General features: G+C 41.7%; 1 protein-coding gene across 1 annotated transcript in view; it reads left to right on the forward strand.

Annotated features, from left to right (window-relative positions):
- CSPP1 (centrosome and spindle pole associated protein 1) overlaps window positions 1-17,112 on the forward strand; it is a 156,609-nt gene that overhangs the window by 81,475 nt on the left and 58,022 nt on the right. The window contains exons 14-17 of the mRNA XM_075063062.1: window positions 5,779-5,857; window positions 6,158-6,278; window positions 9,235-9,382; window positions 12,598-12,750. Coding sequence (XP_074919163.1) covers window positions 5,779-5,857; window positions 6,158-6,278; window positions 9,235-9,382; window positions 12,598-12,750 — 501 coding nt within the window. The remainder of the gene's footprint in view (window positions 1-5,778; window positions 5,858-6,157; window positions 6,279-9,234; window positions 9,383-12,597; window positions 12,751-17,112) is intronic.

Below are 17,112 nucleotides of genomic sequence, written 5' to 3' on the forward strand. Positions count from 1 at the left end.
AAAAACTAGACCACTTTGGGAGAAAAATTTATTTTACAGGGGGATTTCAGCTCTGTATCGCTAACCCTCAGGCGGTGGTTAGTGAGTACAATTATAATACTTGTGGGGCCCCGCAAAAATTTGCAGAACTCCTCCATATGGACTCTTGTGCAGAGTTTTCTGCGCTAGTAGAAGAGATCATATTAATTTCCTGTGCATCCTTGCAGGTAGCCCTGGATGTAGCGGATGCAACATCTTGCACCATGGCTACCAGGGTGGCCATGAGGAGAGGTTCCTGGCTGCAGGTCTCTGGTCTCCTGTATGAAGTGCAACAGACAATCCAGGACCTCCCCTTTGAGGGTCAGTCTTTGTTTTCCGAGAAGACTGACACTCGTGTGCACAGCCTCAAGGACTCTTGAGCCACCTTGAAGTCCCTTGGCCTCCACACCCCTGCCACCCAATGGAGGCACTTTAGACCCCAGCCCTCTCCGAGGAATTTTCAAGCTCAGAGTATGTAGGATGTGTCATAGCTTCCTACTCAGATTTGAACCTTAGAGTTCAGAAACTAAGATGCTAGCATGAAACCTCCAAGCTTAATTACCAGCTTGGATCTGATAGCGCTGCCACCAGCCAAAAATTCCAGTGTTTGGCTCACTCTGGTCTCCCCAAAACCTTCCCTGGGGGACCCCAAGACTCAGATGCCCTGAGTCTTACCACAAAGGGAAATAACCCCCCTCCCCTTGTCTTCTCTTTACTTCCTCCCCAGGCTTCCCCTCCGTGGGTTATCCTGGAAGATTACTGTACTTAAACTCCTTGAATTACAAAACAGAGAGGGCAATTTACCTTCCCCCCTCCTTCTTTTTCCCCCTCCCAGTCTTTCCCTGAGAGAGACCGTAATCCTGGCACAGGGATTTCTATCCCCTAGAGCCTCACTTAGAAAAGAAAATCCAACAGGTTTTAAAAAGAAAAGCTTTATATAAAAAGAAAGAAAAGACATAAAAATGGTCTCTGTATCAAGATAACAATATACAGGGTCAATTGCTTAAAAGAAAAATATGAATAAACAGCCTTATTCAAAAAGAAATACAATTTAAACATCCCAGCAACTACACACATGTAAATACAAAAAAACAATAAAAGCCTATTGTTTTTCTACCTTTGTACTCACAACTTGGAAACTGAAGATTAGAAGCTTGAAGATAGAAAGATCCCTCTCATAGCCGAGAGACAGACTAAAGACACACACACAAACATTCCCTCCCTGAGCTTTTAAAAATCCGGTTTCCTGATTGGTCCTCTGGTCAGGTGTTTGGTTCCCTTTGTTAACCCTTTACAGGTGAAAGAAACATTAACCCTTAGCTATCTGTTTATGACAGGATGGGTCGCACAGGAGAAATAGGAACTCAAGGAAGAGACCTCATCCCTCCTCTGGCCAGGATTCTGGCCAGTCTAAACTCTCTTCAGGCCCCAAACTGGCCTTTTGAAGGTGCACCCAGAGGCAACGCACCAATGCAAAGACTAAATCCATCTCACCTTACCTTTTTGTCCCGTCTTCATCCCTTTCTGCCATGCGTGGACCTGTATTATATTGGACCACTGGGTGCTCCGCACGGTAGAGAGGGGATATTCACTTCAATTCTCTGCCCTCCTGCCCTTCCACTCCCCTTCCCCATCCCTCTTCAGGGACCCTTCTCATGAGCAACAGGAGGAGCAATCACTCCTTTCACTGGGGGCAGTGGAAGAGGTTCCTCAGGAGCAGAAGGGCAAGGGCTTCTATTCCCGGTATTTTCTAATACTGAAAGCCAAAGGCAGGTTCAGCCCCATCCTAGACCTGCAAGAGCTCAACAAGTTCATGAAGAAACTCAAGTTCTGCATGGTCTCCTTGGCCTCCACCATCCCTTTCTTGGATCCAGGGTACTGGTATGCTGCCCTCGACTTGAAGAATACGTACTTTCATATAGCAATCGCACCATCCCACGGAAAATACCTCAGATTTGTGATGCACAACAATCACTTCCAGTTCACAGTCCTTCCATTCGGCCTGTCAGCGGCACCTCGGGTATTTACCATGCATGGCAGTCATGACTGCGTTCCTGCGCAGGCACGGGTTCAGGTGTTTCTCTACCTTGATGACTGGCTGATCATGGACTACACCAGGGCTCAAGTAGATGCGCAAGTTGGATTCATCATTGCAACATTTGACAAACTGGGCCTTCCCCTGAACATGGGGACGTCAACTCCGTCCCCTGCTCAGAGGATAGAGTTCATAGGGGCAGTGCTGGGACTCCTCCCAGGCCAGGATGTACCTACTGGAATTGAGGTTCCAGGCCCCATTGAGAGTCTCAGGCAGTTCCCCACCACCACAGCAAGGAAGTGCCTCTAACTCCTGGGACACATGGCTTCTTGTACCTATGTGGTGCAACATGCCAGGCTCAGACTCCGGCCTCGGCAATCATGGCTTGCTTCAGTGTATCGGCCAGTCAGGGCAGTTTGGACAGTCTCGTGACTTTGCCTCACCTGGCCTTCGACTTCCTTCTGTGGTGGCTCAATCTACAGCTAGCGTGCACAGGGGTCCCCTTTGTCAGCCCCCACCCGGCAATCTCGTTGGTTATGGACGCATCGGACTTGGGTTGAGGGGTGCACCTCAGAGACCTCAGAACACAAGGCCTCTGGTCCCAGAGCTTGCTCTCCACATCATTATCAGAGAGCTGAGAATACACCTGGCATGTCAGACTTTCTGAGCCCACTTAAGTGGGAGATGTGTATCAGTGATGACAGACAACACCATAGCGATATTCTATATCAACAAAGGGGGGGTGGGGAAGGGTGTGCCTGGAAGCCCTCAGGCTGTAGGACTTTTGTGTTGAGCAGTCAATACACCTGCAAGCATCATACCTCCCTGGGGTACAGAACGAGTTGGTGGACTATCTCAGCAAGTGGTTCCACGGCCACAATTGGTTCCTACGTTGCAAACTCCATTTTCCATCAGCGGGGCTTTCCCCAGGGAGACCTCTTTGCCACACGGCATAACAGGCAGTGTCAGCAGTTCTGCTCCTTCTTGAATCACAGCCATAGCAGACATGTTCCTCCTTCCCTGGGGAGGCCATCTCCTATACATGTTCTTGCCTACCCTTCTCGTTCACAAGGTGCTCCTCAAGATACAGAGGGATTGAGCGGTGGTAATATTGATAGCCCCAGGCTGGCTCCGCCAACACTGGTGTTTATTGCTCTTGGACATGTCTGTGGAAGTCCCAGTCACTTTGCCAGTCTTCCCAGACTTGATGACTCACAATCACAGCCATCTCCAGCACCAAACCTCGAGACGTTACACCTCATGGCATGTAAGCTCTGTAGTTATACCCAGTGGAACTTTCCTGCTCAGACCAGGTTAGACAAGTCCTCTTTGGCAGTAGGAAAGCCTCCACCAGGGCTACTTCCCTTGCCAAGTGGAAGAGATTCTCAATCTGGTTGGCACAGCATTGTTCGTCCCCGACGCTCACCTCTATTCCACTTGTATTGGACAACCTTCTCCATGTCAAGCAGCAGGGACTGTCCATGTCATCAATAAGGGTTCACTTGGCCACCATCTCTGCCTTCCATCCAGACGCAGAGGGCTGGTCGGTCTTTGCCAATCCTATGGTCAGCCGTTTCCTCAAAAGTTTTGACAGGCTATATCCACAAGGTTGACAGCCGGTCCTGGCCTGGGACCTCAACTGCGTCCTTTCCAGACTCATGGGACCACCGTTTGAACCACTAGCAACGTGCTTCCTGCTCTGCCTCTCGTACATGCTGGTGTTTCTGGTAGCGATAACCTCAGCAGGACAGTATCTGAGCTCAAGACCCTAACATCAGAGCCTGTTTACATGGTGTTCTATAAGGACAAGGTTCAGCTCAGGCCCCACCCGGCTTTTCTCCCGAAGGTTGTCTCCCATTTCCACATGAACCAGAACATCTTCCTCCCCAGAGTTCTATCCTAAGCTGCACTCAAGCGGCAGGGAACAAGAGGCTTCACTTGTTGGATGTCCGGAGAGCGTTAGGCTTTTACATCGAGAGAACAAGTCTGTTCTGAAAGTCTGTGCAACTTTTCATGGCTGTGGCAGACAGAATAAAAGGTCTTCCAGTCTTTTGTCAACTAATTTCATTGTGGATCACGTCCTGCATTTGAGAGTGTTACAAACTGGCAGAGATGCCTGCCCCTCAGCTCACTGTGCACTCCACTGGGGTGCAGGCTTCTTCAGCAGCATTCCTGGTGCAGGTTTCCACCCAGGAAATATGCGGAGCGGTGACGTGGTCCTCCATACATACATGCTTTCACTGTGCATTATGCGATTACCCAGCACGCCAGAGACGATGCAGCTTTTGGTAGAGCGGTACTCCAGTCAGTGGATAACTCTGACCCCACCTCTGTAACTTAGGCTTGGGAGTCACCTGATTGGAATTGACGTGAACAAGCACTCGAAGAAGAAAAAAATGGTTACTCAGTGCTTGGTAACTATTGTTCTTCGAGATGTTTTTCATGTCCATTCCAATACTCACCCTCCTGCCCTGCTATTGGAATAGCCGGCAAGAGGGAACTGAAGGGAGGGTCAGGTTGGCAGGGCATGATATTGAGTGCCATGGGGGTGCGACTCCAGGGGGCACCCAGGCTAACCCTACGGATACTCCGAGGGGAAAAATCTTCTGGCTGTCCTGCACATGGCGCACGCACACCTGATTGGAATGGACATGAACAACACATCTTGAAGAAAAACAGTTACGAGAAGGTGAGTAACGTTTTTTTCTTCAAAAAACAATGAAAATTCACTTTCCATAAATTTTAGTGCAGTGCCTGGTACCCTTCTAGAATGCTGAATGCATATATGCTTAAATCTCTGAAAAACAGAAAACCAAGGGTTAAGATATACAGTAGCCCCACACCACAACCTTTACTATGCCTTCTTTCAGCCTCCTCCAGCAGACACCACAGTTCTCTATTCTTTCAGGTGATATGAACTGCTGAAGAAACACAGCACTGGAGGATAGTAGGAAAAACTGTCAGACCATGTCCTTGTTGTATTTAGGGCAGACTTAATGAACAGCAGTTGGCTACGTTTGGCTTATACTTGACCACTTCTGCTTTGCACAAGCCATCCTAGAGTTTCCAGATGTTAACACCCCTTGATCCTTGTCCTGAGGACTCCCTCTGGCATGTTGCCTGCACTTGTCTCTGCCCTGAAGTACACTGTCATGTATGTTCCTAGGCTGCTACAAATCCCTCCCAATAATAGACTATTACACTTCTCTCCTTGTCCAGCTCTGTTACAGCACAGAAACAAGGGGTCCATGGTCCCTTTCAGTGCACATGCACCTCTTGTATTGCAGTATGGGCTCTGGCAAATTGCTGCAGGTAATTGTGGCACCAGTCAACACAGCTGTCTCCAACAGCGTGAGGGGCAGTTGGAGTGCATGCAGACAAATGAGGGAATTCAGTGTTGTGGTACAACACATAACATAAGATGGCACATTTACTTATTCCTCATGTATGCTTATTACAGGGCTGACCTGTCTGAAACATCCTAACGGTACATCCCCAGTGACTTTTGTGAGCTCTAGGGAACACAGTTAAGATTACAGGTCAGGACAGGACAGTAACTCTGGATTTCATGGTTTTCAGAGGCTTAAGTATTAGGTTCATTTGACTTTAACCTCAACCTTAATTGTGCATTTAGTTTTTGGGCGGTCGATTATATTTTCATCTAGATACTAGAAATGTGTGTCCATGTCCATGCTAGATTGAAATGACTGTCTTTTACTGTTTAGATGGCACAGGAATGATGGGAATGCAGCCTGCACCTAATATTGAGGATTTTCCAGGGAAAGTACCAGCAGATCAGGCTGTGTAAGTATTAGCTATGTTCATTTAGTATTGTGTGTATTGGTGTATTTGCTAACAGGGATACATCTTTGAAGCAAAGGTATTAAAATAAATTCTTCAAACTTCTGGTCATGAGTTTCTAAAGTATAATTTAGTATATGAATTCATAAATGGATACTGAAAATAACAGAGATAGAGGCTGTGAAAATAAGAAAAAAATTCTCAAGTTTCACTTTTGTGTTTCAAGCAGGAATTACTTTTTTTTTTTTTTTTTTTTAGATTAAGTTGTATTAATTTTCTTTGTATCTGTTTTTTTAAATTCAGAAGTAACATTGGACAGAGAAACACCGGTGATCGACCCAGAAGTCTAGGGATATTTCCTGATGAAAAACCAAAGCCCTTTAAAGAGTCAACTTTATCTTATCAAGAAGAATTGCAACAGCAGGTATTAAAAAGTTTTTCTTACCAGCTAGGTATGCAAATTGAGATCTGAAAGTAAAACTGTGTTCATTCTTGTTCGTCCACTGTCACCAATAATAAACATTTTGCAGTTGGAGTTTAGCTTACAGTTCAGTTGATAATGTATTTTGTGGAATAGAATTCAGCCCACTCTCCCTTAGAAATGTGGGTTCTGTGGTGCTTGGTAAAACTTTGCTACTAAAATTGAATAGATATGAGTCTGAATACAAGCAGGAACAGGTGGCTTTTGCCACTTCCATATAGAAATTTTCCTGACAATAACCATGCTTGAATACTTCATTGCAAACTTTCAGATACAGTAGTAAAGAGGAGACCAAATATAAATGTGCCCAAAAATGTGGTGGTTATACTGTTGGTGTTCTATTAAAACGCCACATGTAACAGCAGTGTAGTCAAATCTGCCTTTATACCAACACTGCAGAAAAAAGATACTTTCTTTCTTTCTTTCTTGACTAAGTCTAATGTGTATTCTAGATCAGTCAGACTTCACCAAAGCACAGCATCCCGTTTGGTCCAAAAGACACTTAATTACCACCAGTGGCCTTTACCAACCCTTTTCTTCTTTTGCATTTTGAAAGTTTGCTTCTTCCATCATCTCTAGTTCATAACATACTTCTTACTGTCAAAAACTTGTGGTGAGGGATTGTAATATAAGTTCTTCTGATTGGAAAAAAATACAACAACATCTTCACTTTTAAACAGTGAAGAAATTAAAGAAGAAATGGGGGAGGAAGGAAAAATCTCACTTTTTGATGGCCTATGTGAAAGGTATTGATGCAAACAGAGACAACAACTGTTTAGCTCCTTTCATCCTCCCCAAAACCTTCCACAGATTGTATACCAATTGCAGCACTGAAATGCAGCCATCTCTGAGGTGAAAGATTGTGGCCAAAAGGTACACAGGATTATTATTATTATTCAGTCACGGAGAGAACCTGGCACAATAAAGACAAATGAAAAAGATACTGTCACTATCTTTGAAGGGCTTGCAATCTAAGTAAGAATATGACTGTCAAGGGGAGGGAAAAGAGTATAACAGTTACAGCAATGAGAGCCCGTGGTAATTTGGGTTTGTTGCACGTATCTTGGTAGTTAAAAAAATTATCATCAATAGCTATGGTTTTAAAGAACTAGAGTAGTATTAGTAGTTCCTTGATTGGAAGGGGGGGCACATGGAAGAAGGGGAGACATGAAATGAATGTGAATATATAAGCAAAATAAAGGTCAAGGGAGAAAAGGAAGTAGGGTTGTAAAAAGATGGAGAGAGTGAGCGTGTGGAAGGCAGAGAAGGGTAAAGAAGGGCAATAAAAAGGGATTGTGTAGTGTAACAAAGACAGAAAAGAGAGAAACTACAGAAAAGTCTACTTACGGTGTTGTCAGGAAGCTGAGACTATGGCCAGGTCTACACGAAGCGCGAAAATCGATTTTAGATACGCAATTTCAACTACGAGAATAGCGTAGCTGAAATCGATTATCTAAAATCGATGTACTCACCCGTCTTCACCGCGCGGGATCGATGTGCGCGGCTCGCCATGTCGATTCCGGAACTCCGTTGGTTTTGGTGGAGTTCCGGAATCGATGTAAGCGCGCTCAGGGATCGATATATCGCATCTAGATGAGACGCGATATATCGATCCCCGAGCAATCGATTGTAACGCGCCGATACGGCGCGTCGTATAGACGTGACCTATGAAGGCTCTTCTCATGCCCAGCTTGTGCTTGTCAAGGACAAAGTCCTTTTATTAAACTGCTTTCAGAGGGGAGCTGGAATTTTTGCTTTGTTAAGAAAAATCTATGAAGAACACATTGACAGCATTCATTTAATGATAAATCTGGAATTTAATCAGTTTTTTAAGGGTTTGAAGTAGTTTTAGATACTGCACTTGTCCTTGGTTTTTTTGGCAATATTTATTGTTTCACAATCACATGATCATATTATTTAAAAATGTTTTCTCCCTCATTGCTGTATGAAAGACCCATGCAAAGAGACGAAACTGACCCTCTTATCTGATTAAAGGAGAAATAGCAAGGCTGATACTGTCAAATGAACAGACTAAAAATAGAGAGAATATTTTTTTTTTGAATCTTTCAACTACAGCAGTATTAGGAATAATGTGTAAACGTAGGTAAATACATTTGGGCAGAAGTGTGGTTTTTAAGTTGATGTCTTTTTGATCTTTCAAAAATCTGTTACACGCATTTTGCAGAGGTTAGTTTAAGAAGTTCTATCCTGCTGTCTGTGGAGGGAAAGAGATCTGAAGCAAAGGTGATACAGAAGTGAGGCATCAGCAAACATATCACCCCATGACTGCACTATTTTACAAATGGCAGAGCTGTGTAACTTTTTTATTGAGATTTTTATTTCTATCTGTCCAGTAGTAAAACCAGAGTGCCAAATTGTCATCAGTCCAGCCATACAGAGTTCTGAGGGACCCAGAAAACTTTTCAAAACATCTAAAATAATGTTTAGGTTTCCAAAAAAATCTATGATAAGGTCTGATAAACTAGGTCTTTCCAGGGGTTAGAAGCAAGTGCTTGGGTCCTAGCGGAATATTGGTGATCTCTAATTTTCAGTGGCATGGTTTCCATTTCTATTCCTATAGGATCACAAAATTGTGATCCTTTAATCTGTGATTGGTACAAGACAGGAGTAATGGCTGTTCCTGGACTTGGATATTTTGTAGTGTGTGTCCCTGTGTTATCTATATGTGTGGGTGTACCTTATGGCAAAGGTGTTTGGTTAAACTGTATGCAGTATGTGGTTTGGAGAAGTTGGCTATTAAGTTTTTGTGACTAATTTGATGTGGATACCTAAGAATACAAAGGAAAACAATAGCTCTCAGCTTGCTCTGAGTTCTTTACTTCCAAATATATTTATTTTTATTAGAAGTTTGTGTAACTGATTGTTATCCTCTCTTTAGATAAGAGAAAGAGAAGAACGACGCAGACGAGAGAGAGAGGAAAAGAAACTACATGAAGCCAAGTTAGAAGCTGAAATGAGAAATTATAATCCTTGGGGCAAAGGAGGTGGTGGGGCTCCTCTCAGAGATACAAAAGGAAATCTGATAAGTATGTTTGAAAATGTGGGTCTTCTCTTTAAGACATCTATTGTTTTCTTCTCTTTAAGTTATTAGCTTTATTCTGACAAATGTTCTTTGTATCATATCATTGGTGTATGTGGCACTTTGCAGGAAAGGAAGAACACTTGGCCAGTGCTCTTAGACGTGTGCAATCCTAGGAATTAGATCCTGTTCACTTTGTTTAAGGGAATGGTTTCATTGGCTTCAATGGAACTATTTTCCTAAGTAAGAAGAGCAGGACTTAAGTTCTCCATCTGTTTGGGATTAACAAGAAATGACAGTAGGCAAGGGGGGGTATTGCTTGTGTATTAATTATGCTGATTACTTAAAAATTCCCAGTTAACTCTGAGGTTTGCTAAGTTCTTGTCCCAAGATCAGACCTACTGTTCTTAAAATTAAAGTTTAGTTGGAAACCCTGATGTGCACTGTTGCAACACACATACTTTCTGAATTTGCCTTAATTTTATTAACAGAATTAGAAAAGTTACAAACACTCCAAGCCAGCAAGGTAGGTAGAGATACTACTGAACATGCGTCTGAGCATCTATGTGCTCTCACTATCCCTTGCAAAAGGACCAAAAGTGTTAATTATCCTCACCACCATCACTACCACCAGTGGTCATCATCCAGGCATCTCCCAAGAGTTGCATCTCCCAAGGCACACAGGCTGGGATATGACTTTTGTAATGTGTTATGCTGACACCACTATACCTAATGCTTTAAATTTAAATTTTGCTGTAACAAGCACTTTTTCTCAAAGAAGCCTAATTCCAGCAATGTATTTCATGTTTCTTCACTGCTTGATCATTTAACCAAGGGGATAATAAGCTGAGTAGCACTGTTAGCATCATGTTTAGGTGTTCTTGTAATGTGTACAAACTCAAAAGTAGGGATTTTGTATTTTTTTTTCTTGATACGCTGAATGCCACTCATGAGTCTTCAAAATAAGTGAATGTTTGATGATTACCCTCAGGAAGGGAAAGTTGGTTCTTCTAATATAAGTAAACCTCCTATTCACATTAATATACAAGTCAATTCCCTCTGTTATTTCAAGGGTTTGGGATATGTATGTAATATTGAGAAATGCTCAGTGCAAAGCACAACATGGTAAAGGAAAAATTAATAGTTATGGCTCAGAGCATGTTATCATGCTCAATCTAAATTAGTACTTTTATAGTGCTCAGAATTTCAATTTGCAGTTCTTGTTTCTCTGTGCAGAAGGATATTGACGTAGCTGTCTGGTTTAGGTTGAATCATATTCTGTTTGACTCTAATTCTTCTTGCATTTGCAGTGAATGTCCAACAAAAAAAGATGGAAGAATTTCTGAAGTCTGTGTGCATTTCATTATTATATCAAATCTTCAATATAACATTGAGTTAGAGTACTTGATGACATCAATATAAAATACTGCTGAATTCAGGACCAAAACAGTTTGTTTAGAAATTAAGACTAGCCAACATTTTCAACACTGTGTGCTTAAAATATAGGTTTAGGAACCTAAGTTTTAGGTTCCTAGTTTCAAAATTTTTGGCCATATCCACAGCTTTGTGTGAAATGACATGGCATACCATGTTATATGGAAATATGAGTTATTACTCCCATATATATGAATTACTTCCTATTGTGCATCGTGTTCCTTTTTCATCCTAGTGAAAATGTCTGTTGACTGGGTTTGTGTACTGTGTTTATAGTAATTTCTAAGCAGCTGCTTCTAAGAGAGGAATATAATTTAAAATTCTGGGAATATCCAGCCTTAAGTATTTAGACAGATTAAAAATGGTCAGTAACAACAAATGCAGCTGCCCTTAAAATTGGTTTTAGTTTAGCTATTACTCTTTTCCAGGTATATGATAGTATAACAATTGCTCATTTGTGGCATTCTCATAGCACGTGATAGGTTTCCATTTATCTTGGCAATTTCTCCTTTTTGCCTTGTAAATATTTTGAAAACCTATTAATTTTTAAAAACATAATGGGAGAGAATCGTGAATTCATAGGTTGGTAGGCTGCTTTGCGGGGTCCTTATATACCTACAGGTTATATTATATTTTTTAATATCTCAAATTAATTTCAAATGTATTCCTTACAGAATTGCTAAAAAATTGATCTTAATCTGGTTAGGTGCGGAAATAATCCGCTATCTGGCAAAGAAAAACCTGAATTAAATCTTGCACTGTTAGATAAAACTGGCAAATGTTATTAACTAGTTCTACTAGAACTTTGCTCTTTGAACTATAGCACGATAATCTCTCACTTTGAGATTTTCTGCTCTCATTTGCAGAAAGGGGGCTCAAACTGATATTTGAATTAGTAGCTCTGTAGTGCTACTGTACTAAGATTAGTGGAGACTTTTGCTAGTAATTCTTCATATTGGCAAGATTTGAGCCAAAAATATTAATAGTGGACAAGATTTATAAAAGTGATTAATGGATTTAGGTGCCTCAGTTTTTGTGTGACAACTTATGGGACCAGTTTTCAGAGGGTAGAGGCATAGCACTTTCTGAAAATCAGGACTCTTTAAAGTGTGTCATATTGGGCACCCCATAATCATCACTTATGAAAAATTATCAAGTGTCTTTGTAGTAATGAATATAGCGCCTGTAAATTATGTTGAAAAATCTGTAAAAATAATCACTAGATGATGAGTTTCCATCCTGGTTTAACTTTGAGGATTCCACATATTGTGAATGTATGTTTACATATCACAAAGCAGTAGCTGGATTATTAAAGAAGGTGAGAAGAACCAATTCACATGAAATGATGCACAACATTCAACGTTCTTGAGAGAAATGAAATAAGCAGTATAGATATTCAATAATGTTAAATCAAAGTATTTTAAAACCTTTTTAACAGAGAAGGATTTTGGAAACAAACACAGTCACGACACAGTGTGTCAACTCTGTCATGCTTCAAGCTTTTTACCCTTGCTTTTTGCGTTGTTTTCTGCTTTTTGCTGTGAAGGGTCATTGCTGACAAAAACTTTCTGAGTAAAAAGTCGTTGGTAATTTATTTCCTTGTTCAGTAAGTTTCAGGTGACCACTTTTCTCATTTGTAACTCACATCATTGTTTTTTATTTACTCTTTTGTTCCCATAGTTGGTGTGTCCTGAAAGTAGACCTGGTGAAATATTTCTAGTTTTTGAAAATACACGTGCCTCTTGTGGGAATAAAATATTATAAATAGCTGTTTCCCCTCTCCTTTAGCTGACTTGAACATGATGCACAAGCAAAATGAAGATGCGTATCATAACCCAGAGGCAAGACACTATCAAGATAAAAGGTCTGTTGTATCGGTTGACCAAAGTTTGACCTCCCCAAGACCTGAGAACACAGAAGCATCTACAAATAAAATAGCAGGTTTTTAAGAATACTATGTTATCAGTTATAATCATTAATAGGTTTTGGTGGTCAAAATTCTTAAGTTCTTGTACCTCTCTCTTCTTCTGTCACCTCATAAAACTGTCAATCATGCCTGCTGTGTGAGGCACACTCCCACCTCTTTCCCAATAGTCCTTTTGCCTTATTGTTGTTGGAAGCAGTAGTGGGCTAGTGGTGGCCCTTCCCTTCTGGGTCAGTGGGAGGCCACTCTGCCTCACTACGTCATGGGGTGTTGCTCACAGTTGGGGAATCAGATGAGTCACTCTCGGCTTGTAGGTCTGGTCGGCAGTCCAGGTAGAGCAATAGGCAGTCAGGGTCCCTAGCCTGCAATCAGGGCAGTGAAGGATCAGTGGCTCGGACCTATGCTCAGGGCTGAGCTGCAAGCCAACAGTTCAGAGGCCAGGCCCTTAGAGCAGGGCAACAAGTTCTCTGGGCTCAGGCAGGGTTAGAGCACCCAAACACAGTCTTTGGGGGGCTCAGGCAGGGTTAGGGTGCCCAAACACAGTCTTTGGGGGGCTCAGGCAGGGTTAGGGTGCCCAAACACAGTCTTTGGGGGGCTCAGGCAGGGTTAGGGTGCCCAAACACAGTCTTTGGGGGGCTCAGGCAGGGTTACAACCCCCAAACACAGAGTAGGGGGGCTCAGGCAGGGTTAGGGTGCCCAAACACAGTCTGGGGGGCTCAGGCAGGGTTAGGGCGCCCAAACAAAACCTGTCCTGGAGGCTCTAATACTCTGTGAGGTTGGGGGTCCAAGAGCTGTGACACCAGCCCGAGCCCGGAATTCTACACAGCAATGAAACAGCCCTGCAGCCCAAACCCCGTTAACCTGAGCTGGCTGGCCTGGACCATCTGGGGGTGTCTAGTTGCTGTGTAGACATACCCTTAAGACACTGAGCAAATGAGATATTTGTTGTTGGCTCTTAGTAGTCAGTTGCTTCTTGTTGTGTGGGATTTCTCTGTAGCTGTTTTTTAGTCAAAGTGATGGGGGCTGAAGTTTTGATGTTTGAGGCAAGGCAGAAGCCTTTTTCATAGGTTATAGAGTAAAGAGAGACATTATGACAAAGAAAAGTTATTTAAAAGTAATTGTTTGTCATAGTCATGTTGTTTGTCCCACCCCACCCCACCATTTGCTGCTCTCTTGTATTAATATTTGTTTGGTTTCTTCGAGGAGAGTTTGAGAAATCACTAGACTAACAGAAAAGCCATGAGGCAGAGGCTTACGTTATGGGGATGATTTCCAGTTTTTTGACTTCCACTTTCTGGTAGATTAAAACATAACTATTCTGTTTAAGGAGTAAGGTCACAGAATGGGGAAAAGGAGATGATGAAAACATGAAGTTACAGGCCAATAATTTCACTGTTGATTTCAGTTAAATCTCTATCCTGTTAATTTTTAAAATCATGTTACTAGGGTATTTATTTGAGGAAAAAAATAGATTGAGTATTTAAAAAAAATCTCCTATTGTGCAAATTCTTGAGAACTTTTTTTTCCTGGAAGCAGTAACTTAAAAACATTTTAACTCAGCGAATTTTGTTTGCTGTGTATGAGATTTGAAAAACTGAGTATTTAATTTGTTTACTTTGGGATGGAAATTTGGCAATGTTTGTATGATTATGTTAAAATGTTAAATAATAATGGCAGACTCTTAATTGTGACAACACAGCCTGGTGGTACTTACAGTCTAGCAAGACAATAGAGCCCTAGAGTGAAATTCTCCCGTGCAGAGAGCCTGAATAGTGCTAATGTACCATTTTTGTGGGACTTAAATGGTATATACTGTATAGGCTTTAATCTGATTTTCTACATAGGTGAATTTCCCATTGAATGTCATAGAGAAACAGGTATATTCAGTTAAATTGTGAAAAGTATTCTATTGCATATAGGTTCTTATATGGTGCTCACCACTGTTCCTTCATCGTCACTGTATTTATGATTCCATAGGAGGAAAACTAAATATGAATTTAACATTATAAATGTTTTTGATTTAGAAATTAGGCATAGGTTGTATACAATAGTTTAAAGTTAGATTGTAACAGCAGCCTATGTATGCAGTCAAAAGGGAATAAATGAGACTTGACTGCACAGGAGCTACACAGATCTTGAATCTGGATGTAGGATGGAGTGTGTGCAGAGAGAGCACACAGTTAAAGGGGTGACTTTGTACTTAATATTTCCCTCAACCCCTCTGAGCGAGCAGGAGGGTGGGAAACAGATAGAGCATGACTCTTCCACATACTGTCAGTGTACCATTCAACTAAGCAGGCTGGATGTGAGTGGAGGAGAGTGCAGTATCTGATGAAGGGCCAAGGCATCATATCCTACATAAAAACGGCCATACTGGGTCAGACGAATGGTCCATCTAGCCCGGTATCCTGTCTTCTGACAGAAGTTAATGTCAAGTGCTTTAGAGGGAATGAACAGAACAGGTAATCATCAAGTGATCCATCCTCTGGCGCACATTCCCAGCTTCTGGCAAACACCATCCCTGCCCAACCTGGCTAATAGCCATTGATGAACCTATCCTCCATGAACATATCTACTTCTTTTTTGAACCCTATTACAGTCTTAGCCTTCACAACATGCTCTTGCAAAGAGTTCTGCAGGTTTACTGCACTGTGTGAAGAAATATTTCCTTTTGTTTGTTTTAAACCTGCTGCCTGTTCATTTCATTTGGTGACCTCTAGTTCTTGTGTTATGAAAAGAAGTAAATAACACTTCCTTATTTACTTTCTCCACTCCAGTCATGGATATTATTGAGTGCTATCATATCTCCCCTTATTCATCTCTCTTCTAAGCTGAAAAGTCCCAGTCTTATTTATCTCTCCAGACCCTCTGATCATTTTTGTTGCTCTTCTCTGTACCTTTTCCAATTCTAATCTCTTTTTGAGATGGGGTGGCTAGATCTGCGCGCAGTGTTCAAGATGTGGGCATTCCATGGGTTTGTATAGAGACAAGACAGAAAATATCATATTACATATCCCTTTCTGAAGGATTGCCAACATTGTATTTGCTTTTTTGACTGCTGCTGCACATTGAGTGGATGTTTTCAGAGAGCTATTCACAGTGACGCCAAGATATCTTTACTGAGTGGTAACAGTTAATTTAGATGCCATCATTTTATATGTATAGTTGGGATGATGTTTTCCGATGTGCATTACTTTACATTTATCAACATTGAATTTCATTTGTCATTTTGTTGCTCAGTTGCCCAGTTTTGAGATTCCTTTGTAATCTTTGCACTCTGCTTTGGACTTAACTATCTTGAGTAGTTTTGTATCATTTGCAAATTTTGCCACCTCATTGTTACCCCTTTTTCCAGATCATTTGTGAATATGTTGAACAGTACTGGTTCCAGTACAGACTCCTGGGGGACATCACTCTTTGCCTCCATTCTGAAAACTGACCATTTATTCCTACCCTTTGTTTCCTATCTTTTATTCAGTTATTGAACTATGAGAGGGCCTCCTCTCTTATCTCATGACATCTTATTTTGCTTAAGAAGCTATGGTGAGGGATCTTGTCAAAGGCTTTCTGAAAATCTAACTACACTATCCACTGGATCACCCTTGTCCACATGCTTGTTGACCCCCCTCAAAGAATTCTAGTAGGTTGGTGAAGCATGATTTCTCTTTATGAAAAATATGTTGACTCTTGCCCAACAAGTTATGTTCATATATGTGTCCAATAATTCTTTACTGTAATTTCAACCAGTTTGCCCGGTACTGAAGTTAGGCTTACTGGCTGGTAATTGCCAGGATCACCTCTGGAGCCTTTTTTAAAAATTGGTGTCACGTTAGCGATCTTCCAATCATCTGGTACAGAAGCTGATTTAAATGGTAGGTTACATACCACAGTTAGTGGTTCACCAATTTCATATTTGAGTTCCTTCAGAACTCTTGAGTGACTACCATCTTGTCTTGGTGACGTATTACTGTTTTAATTTATCAGTTTTTTCCAAAACCCTCCTCTAATGACATCTCAATCTGGGACAGTTCCTCAGATTTGTCACCTAAAAAGTATGGCTCGGGTTTGGGAATCTCCCTCACATCCTCAGCTGTGAAGTCAGATGCAAAGAATTCATGTAGTTTCTTCACAATGGCTTTATCGTCCTTCAGTGTTCCTTTAGCATCTCGATCATCCAGTGGCTCCACTGGTGGTTTAGTAGGTTTCCTGCTTATGATGTATTTTAAAAAAATTTTCTGTTTCTTTTTTGAGTCTTTGGCTAGCTGTTCTTCAAATTATTTTTTGACCTTCCTAATCTTCTCTTCTTCTCCACCTGCTTTTGGAGAACAGGATATCCAGGGGAACTGCAACTCTGAGGGATATGTCTGTATCAATCTTCC

The sequence above is a fragment of the Chelonoidis abingdonii genome, chromosome 2 (genome assembly GCF_003597395.2).
Source record: "Chelonoidis abingdonii isolate Lonesome George chromosome 2, CheloAbing_2.0, whole genome shotgun sequence".
Taxonomy (NCBI): domain Eukaryota; kingdom Metazoa; phylum Chordata; order Testudines; family Testudinidae; genus Chelonoidis; species Chelonoidis abingdonii.